This window comes from Suricata suricatta, chromosome 10 (assembly GCF_006229205.1).
Source record: "Suricata suricatta isolate VVHF042 chromosome 10, meerkat_22Aug2017_6uvM2_HiC, whole genome shotgun sequence".
Lineage (NCBI taxonomy): Eukaryota > Metazoa > Chordata > Mammalia > Carnivora > Herpestidae > Suricata > Suricata suricatta.
In genome coordinates this window covers 60,626,709-60,634,895 of record NC_043709.1, presented here as the reverse complement: position 1 = coordinate 60,634,895, position 8,187 = coordinate 60,626,709, and the positions used below count along the sequence as shown (strand labels likewise).

General features: G+C 46.5%; 1 protein-coding gene across 4 annotated transcripts; it reads left to right on the top strand.

Annotated features, from left to right (window-relative positions):
- Positions 1 to 287: 287 nt before the first annotated feature.
- On the top strand, positions 288 to 3,573 carry PRR13 (proline rich 13). Of its 4 annotated transcripts, none has more exons than XM_029953808.1 (4): positions 288 to 358; positions 968 to 1,006; positions 1,363 to 1,730; positions 2,952 to 3,573. In XM_029953808.1, the coding sequence occupies exons 2-4, from the start codon at positions 988 to 990 to the stop codon at positions 2,997 to 2,999; spliced, it is 435 nt and encodes a 144-aa protein (XP_029809668.1). In that variant the 5' UTR covers positions 288 to 358; positions 968 to 987; the 3' UTR covers positions 3,000 to 3,573. The 4 variants fall into 4 exon arrangements, with proteins under 4 accessions (XP_029809668.1, XP_029809669.1, XP_029809670.1 ...); XM_029953809.1 differs by lacking the exon at positions 288 to 358 and adding an exon at positions 365 to 469; XM_029953810.1 differs by lacking the exon at positions 288 to 358 and adding an exon at positions 366 to 483.
- Positions 3,574 to 8,187: the final 4,614 nt, after the last annotated feature.

Below are 8,187 nucleotides of genomic sequence, written 5' to 3'. Positions count from 1 at the left end.
AGGAACTCAGAGGGCATGGGCCGAGTTTCCTCAAGGCCTCTCAGAGGGACTTTGCCCAGAAATTCACTCCTAGGTCTCCTAGATCTCTCTTGGTTCCGCCCCCAGGGAATTCCGGCCGGCCCACCCCTCTCTCTACACCCGCCTCCGCCAGGGCAGCCCTGTTCCGCCCCTATTGCCATAGTTGTCCTCTAGCCTAGTTCGGACTAGAGTGATTGATGAGTGTGTTCTCCAATCACTAACGCTGAAAGACCACGCAATTACCAATTAGGCGGTGGCAGAGGCGGGTGCTGAAGCCTAGGGTTGGGGGTGACCAGGAAGTGAGAGCAGAGATGAGTCAAGCTCTGGCGGTGGTGTAAAGGTGACCGGGCATCTGGGTTCCCCAGTTTCCTCTTTTCCTCGTCCCTGGGTCAGGGGTCTCTTCGCTGCTGAGAGCCAGGATCTCCATTTGCTCTTTTTAACGCGGAAGGGGGTGTGTCTACATTTGTAAGAGGCTGGGGATCTTTACTGAACCTCCTGCCCTACTTCGCCCAGAGGCGGGTCCTTCTCTTAAACTGGTGGGGGGGGGTGGTCCTGTCTCCCTCCCCCCTCCCGAGGTGGGGCCGGTAAAATTAAGATCCTTCTGTAGCCTGTGGGTGGTTAAAGTCACCGCGGAAAGGGAGGTGAAGGATGACGACAGTGAGATTCGCGGACTCTGCTCCTCTACTGAGGAGTTAGAGACCTCCAGCTGCAACCAAAACTAGTGGAAGGTGGAGAGGCCCTGGAAGCTAGATTCCTGTAGTTAGGAAACTAGGTGGGGGTGGGGGGTAGGTAGGGCGAAGGAACGGGTGGAAAAAAGCATTTATGGGAGGTACTGGGTACTGGTAGTTCTGAGTCTACTGTGGGGCTAGAGGCGTTGGGTTTGGGTCGGGCTCAACATCCCTTTCCCACCTCTGCGCCGTCAGCTTTTTGCCTTCATTTTTCTCCTCAGGCTGGAGGAAGCACCTGAACATGTGGAATCCCAATGCCGGTAGGTGTTTGGGGGATCTCTTCTCTCACCCCCACCGCTTTTCATATGAGCCCCACAACAGGAAGTTTTTATGTCAGTTTTTCCTCCTCCTCTCTCAACCGCAAAAGCAGTCCTTAGGTCATAGCTGACCAATGCTCTTTCTTTAGAGTTCACGGTCTCCCCCGCCCCGGCCCTGTCAGTCCTTACCTTTTTCAACGAGGCAGCTTTGTCTCCTCTACGCTCCATTCTCCTTCCTCACCTCTGCATTTCCCTCTAAATATTGAGTGAGAAACTGAATTCCCTTCTTTTTGTAGGCATTTGTTGTCAGAGGGTCTGAGCAGTTCTGATCTTAATTTATTCTTTGCTTCTTCCACCAGGGCAACCAGGTCCAAATCCATATCCTCCTAACCTTGGGTACCCTGGAGGTTCCAATCCTGCCCATCCACCACCACCTGTAAATCCTGCGTATCCTCCAGGCCCCTTTCCAACTCCTCCAGGAGCCCCTCAGGGGAATCCAGCTTTCCCCCCAGGTGGGCCCTCTCATCCGGTACCACAACCAGCGTATCCAGGATGCCAACCCCTAGGTCCCTACCCACCTCCCTACCCACCACCTGCTCCTGGCATGCCCCCTGTGAATCCCTTGGCACCTGGCATGGTAGGACCGGGAATGGTGATGGACAAGAAGATGAGGAAGAAAATGAAGAAAGCTCATAAAAAGATGCACAAACACCACAAGCATGGCAAGGTCAGTGCCCTCCGGAGCCTGACTAGGCAGGGGTGCCCCCTCACAGGGACTGGGCTGGAAGGAATGGGCAAGGGGGATTTGCAGTCAGAGGATGTGGAGCAGCCATTATGTGGCTCGGGTAGATGGTTCTTCTTTGTAAAGGATTCCTACTGGTATAATCTGACAATCTTGGAATATTAGGCTAATTGGACTTTCTATCAGGGAAGGCTAGGCTGAACCTTAGAATAGATATTGGAATCTAAAGCCCTTCCTGTCTGTGTTTCTTGCTCCAAGAATTTTTGCTCCCCCACCCCAACCCTAGATGCTTGTTTTAGCAACTTAGATACACCCACCTTCAGTGTCCTCAAGGTGTTGTTAATTACATGGGCCTTTTTGTCCTACCTCCCAGAAGGACTCTCAGTGACTCTCAGCCTCAGATAAAAAATTTCACGCACAGCCCCAAGGTGAAGTAGCTTCCTGCTAGAAGAGTGTTAACTAGCGAGTAGTTCTCAGGACAACTATGGAAGGACATAACCATCCTGGATCTAAACTAAGGAGGCCTTAGATTACCTTTTTCTGCCTAGTATTTATTTATTTGCCTTAGGGCTTTGGGCACTACCTCCTGGTTCTAGGCCTTTGGTAGAAGTTTGAGGAGAAGGAGAGATGAGGTTAAATTGGGGGAGAAATTACCCTGGAGAGCCTCAAAAGTGTTTTTGATGACAGTTGATGGGAGTATGTGTGTAAAGAACCTTGACTAGTACTCTCCCCACCTCCTCTCCCACTTTTCTCACTCTCTCCCTTTTGGGGCTCATGAAAATGTAGAGATAGATCAGCACACAGCTGCTGTTTCTACTCACTTGTCTTAGAATCACAGCTACAAGAACTTTCCATGTGATCAATCAGTAAGCATTTGTAAGATAGTAGCGGTCTCTCAGTACCACGCTGTGCTAGTGCCTGTAATTTATTCCTTGCCCAGGCATTGACTAGGTAAAGAAAGCTGGAAATATGCTCCAAGTGCAGTATTAAAGTTCTGTGCAGTGATTTAGGAAAGTTTAACCCATTCCTAGATGTTCTCTGCTGAAAGACATGTTTGCTTTTGCTGTTTAAGGGACAATCTGTTTCAGAACTGCTGACCTTCTGAGGAAGCAAGGGGGTGCTGGGTGGAGGGATAAAGCACCGAAGAATGTCCCGTGGAGTGATAAGTGGTCATTGGATCTGATGCTGTCTCCTTTCCCCTTACAGCATTCCTCCTCCTCCTCCTCCTCCTCTTCCAGCAGTGACTCTGACTGAATACAGGGCCTGGACCCTTCCCTCAAGCCTCTCCAGTTTTGCTCTCCCATCAAGCTTCAGATGCCATCTTGGGAAAATTAGCTCTTGTGCCCTTCCTCGCTCACCCCCCAATCTGAACCTTACTCTGCCCTAACTAGGTAGGAAGATGGGTAAAGAATTCCCATGGGCTAGCAAAAACCTTCTCACTCCTGGGAAAACACTTTTAGTCGATGAGCTTAGCAGGACTATTTTTTTGAGGATGATGAGATCTTTGAGCCAAATCCCGAAGACAAGTTTAAGATCTGTAAAATGTGTTTGTTTTTAAACTTTCTTTGTAATACCTGTCGTTGGGAGGTGGTGTGGAAAATTACTTACGGAGGAAAAAAACTATACTGTTTTTGTAAGGTGGCTGGCACACTTTGGTGATTTAGTGGCAAATACATTTACCAGCAGGCCTTTATTGATTGTACTAACTGGAAGGCTGCTTGGAGGGGGAGTCCATTTGGAACCTAATCTCACTCCTTAGCTCGGTAGGCTGGCTCAGGTCCTTCTTATTCTTCAACTCTCAGTGCAAATAAAACTGTTTTTCCTTGTCTCTGTTCACCTGTGCCATTGCCTTGGTTGGGCGCAGCACATTTTTCCACTTTTGCTGCCCTGCTGTAGACCCTCCAAAGTATATCAGTTTTGTATCAAGGAACTAGAGCATCAGTGAGGAAGACACCATACTGTTTCTATCTTTCTTAAGTGAGAGGAACCTTCACAATTGGTTCAGGCGACTGGAATGAATCTTTACTGTCTTCCCTTCGATGAACAGAAATAGGTCTTTAGCTTTAGCTTAAGTTTTCATACCTGCTACAGAGGTGCTTAACCCTGGCTGCCCACCAGCTATCAAAATGATTTAGACTTTTGCCCCAAACCTATTGAATAAGACCCTCAAGGATAGGGCCCTACAAATCACTGTTTTTTAAGAAAACGTGTGGTTGATTTTGAGGCAGAACAAAATGGATGGCCCCTGATTTACTTTTTTGCCATGCCTGGTACTACATGTCAGATTCTCAAACATCTGAGGAGAGGAAAAAGACATCCAAGAGAACTAATTAATAAAGATACATGCTATAAAATGCCAGGGGATATAAACCTAGAAATAAATATAAGAGGAGAGAAGTCAAAGATGACTTCTCAGGAAAAGTGATATTTCAACTGCCTCTTGGGCCTGGATCATGGAAAGGATGAGTAGGAAAAAAGGAATGAATTTTCCAAGTGGAGTGGGGAGAGGAGGTGGGAAAGGCATGCTCGCCTAGCTACAGAGTCACAGAATCCCACAGTGTGTTTGGGAATTACAGGTCTCCCGGTGGGGCTAGACTCGTTTCCTGGAAAATTGTTTACTGAGGAAATACTGTGTTCTGGGTGCTGACGCTACAGAGATGAATAAGACAGCTCCTGCCTTTCATGATTCGCGAGATCTAGTGGAACAGATGGACACGTAAATAGGTTATTGTAATACAGTAAGAAGGACCACAACAAAGACATGGATCAAGCAGTGAGAAAACAAAGGAAGGAGTGACAGTGCCACTGGGAAAGTGAACTAGATCCAGGCTGGGCCTTCAGAAAAAGTAGGCGATGCCCAGCTGGTAAATAATACCAGCTAACACTGAGCATTTATTGTGGGCTTTATGTTTATAACTTCTATAATCTTCACAGCAACTCTATGAGGTAGGTACCATTGTTCCCATTTTGTAGGTAAAGAAAACTGATGCAAGAAGTGGTTCAGTCAGGATTCAAACTCAGGCATTCTGTGCTGAGTCTGTACTCTTAACCCAATGGATTCCAGGCAGAAGAAACAGCTTTACAAAGGCACAGAGTTGTAAAAAGGTGTAGGATGAGGGGTGCCTGGATGGCTCGGTCGATTGAGCATCCAACAATAGATTTGGGTTCAGGTCATTATCTCATGGTTGTGGGACTGAGCCCCAAGTTGAGCTTTGTGCTGACAGCATGGAGCCTGCTTGGGATTCAATCTCTCTCTCTCTCTCTCTTCCGTGCCCTCTCTCTTTCTCTAAATAAATAAATAAACATTTAAAAAAATGGGGGGAGAGTGAAAGTTTAGTTCTTGAACCTGAGTTACCATGCAGGAGCCCAAAAGCGGAAAATGAGGCTGAAGTCAGGGAGATGGGCTAGAGGAAGGAGTAGACTTGAGAGATGTTTCTGAGGTGGAACCCACAGGGCTTGGGGATGGAGTGTGGGGTTTGAAGAACAGGGAAGGACCATTTTTAGTTTGCTGTATTGCATCTATGACTTGTCCCTGAGGTGAGGTACATGAAATAAATGCCTGAGGGAGCCTGGGTGGCTCAGTCAGTTAAGCATCTGGTTTTGGCTCAGGTCATGATCTCACGGTTCGTGGGTTCGAGCCCCGCATCGGGTTCTGTGCTGACAGCTAGCTCAGAACCTGGAGCCTGCTTCGGATTCTGTGTCTCTCTCTCTCTTTCTGACCCTCCCCTGCTTGTGCTGTCTCTGTCTCTCAAAAATAAATAAAAAACATTAAAATACTTTAAAAAATGCCAGAGATTTTTCTATATTTTAAAAAGCCTTTTTACTGTTTATTTTTTAGGTAGAGACAGAGAGGGAGAGAGTGGGGGAGGAGCAGAGAGACAGGGAGACACAGAATTTGAAGCAGGACCCAGGCTCCGAGCTCTCAGCACAGAGCCTGGTGTGGGGTTTGAAATCCTGAACCGTGAGATCATGACCTCAGCTGAAATTGGAGGCTTAACTGACTAAGCCATCCAGGCGCCCCTAGGTCTTTCTATATTTTAAAGCTTGCTTCTCTTTTATAGGAAATCCAAGCCCAAAGCCTGCTTTCTTAGTGTCTTGGATTTGGGGACCATTCTCATGTTTTCTTCCCATTATCCTCCATGTTTCATTCATTCATTCATTCATTCATTCATTCATTCATTTATTCATTTTAGAGGGAGAGAGCACATGGGCGTGTGCACGGGAGAGGAGCAGAGAGAGAAGGGGAGAGAGGATCCTAAGCTTCAGTGTGGAGCCTGACTTGGGGCTTGATCCCATAATCCTGGGATCATGACCTGAATTGAAATCAAGAGTTTTCAGTATTCACCAGCACTTCTTTTTTGAGAAGGGAGATGTGGACGTAGGGGGATTGTGGGGTGAAGAGAAATAGATGTTGTCAAACTAGAAATAAGGAGAAACACAGCAGTGGCTAGAAGGGGAAAACACAAAGAAATCACGAAATTAGGGAAGAAACTCACTGACTCCCTTTCTCCTCCCATTCCCCCCCCTTTTTTTAATGTTTATTTTGAGTAAGAGACAGACAACATGAGCAGAGGAGGGACAGACAGAATCAAAAGTAGGCTCCAGGCTCTAAGCTATCAGCACAGAGTCCCACGAGGGACCCGAACCCATGAACCATATCATGACCTGAGCAGAAGTTAAATGCTTAACCTACTGAGCCACCCAGGCACTCTGCTCTCTCTTTTTTAATGTTTATTCATTTTATTTTATTAAAAAATTTTTTAACATTGATTCATTTTTGAGAGACGGAGTGCTAGTAGGGGAGGGGCACAGAGAGAGGGAGACACAGAATCCAAGGCAGGCTCTAGGATCTGAGCTGTCAGCACAAAGCCCCACATGGGGCTCAAATTCACAAATCACAAGATCATGACTTTAGCTGAAGTTGGACACTTTACCCAGGTGCCCCTAATGTTTATATTTGAGAAAGAGAGAGGGAGGCAGACAGGATCTGAGCCCCCATGAATCACGAGATCATGACCTGAGCTGAAGTTGGAAGGCTTAACCGACTGAGCCACTCGGGCACCCGCTCTGTCCCCACTCTTAATCATAAAGGGCACATCTCCCCTTCCTGGCCTTTCTAAGCCAAACACACAGAGCGTTGCAATTGTTTTGATATTGTTATTTCTCAAAAATTTATCAACTTTTTATATTTTTATTTTTTTAACTTTTAAAAAGTTTATTTATTTTGAGAGAGAGAGAGAGAGGGAGAGAAAGAATCCCAAGCAGCGCAGAGCCTAATGTGGGGCTCAATCCCAACAAACTGTGATACTATGACTTGAGCCAAAATCAGGCGTCAGATGCTTAACCGACTGAGCCACCCAGGCACCCCCAGAATTTACTAATTTTTTAAAAGCTGAAAGTAGGAGCGCCTGGGTGGCTCGGTCAGTTGAACGTTGGCTTTGGCTCAGGTCATGATCTCATGGTTTGTGGGTTCAAGCCCCACGTCAGGCTCTGTGCTCACAGCTAGTTCAGAGCCTGGAGCCTGTTTCGGATTCTGTGTCTCCCTCTCTCTCTGACCCTCCCCTGCTTGCGCTGTCTCTGTCTCTCAAAAATAAAATAAAAAACATTAAAAAAAATAAAAGCTGAAAGTAATATGTGTACTTGAGAAAAAGATTATAACCTTTTGATTTATTAAAATTTATCTATTTTTAATTTTTTTTTGATACACGAGAGGGGGAGGGGCAGAGAGCGAAGGAGACAGAACTGGAAGCAGGCTCCAGGCTCTGAGCTGTCAAAGCCTGACGTGGGGCTCTAACCCACGAACTGTGAGATCATGACCTGAGCCGAAGTCGGACACTTAACCGACTGAGCCATCCAGGTGCCCCAAAATGTATCTATTATTTAAAGTAAGCTCTTTGCCCAGCCCTGGGCTGGAACTCATGACCCCAGAAATCAAAAGTTGCATGCCCTACCAAGCCAGCCAGGAGCCCTATATTGTAACATTTTTGAAAAAATATTTATTTGTTTTTGAGAGAGACAGAGAGAGATCAGGGAGGGCAGAGAGAGAGGAGGACAGAATATCTAAAGCAGGCTCTACACTGAGAGCACAGAGCCTGATGCAGGGCTTGATCTCACAAACCCACAAACCATGAGATCCTGACCAGAGCTGAAGTCAGACACTTAACCAACTGAGCCACCATGGCGCCCCCAGACTATAACATTTTAATAGGAAATTCAGTGAAAAGATTCTCCTCTTCTCAAAAAAATAGCAAATCACAACTACCAGATACTTTTGAAAATTTCCAGAGCTATTCTGTGCAGAGTCAAGTGCCCCCCTTTTATTTCTATCTTACATCATTCCTATTGTCCCCCTCCCCCACTTATGGGAGCATACTATAGGTCCTCTTTTGGATCTAACATTTTCTCATTTCATTGTCTGTTTTGGAGTTGATCCCATCTGTGT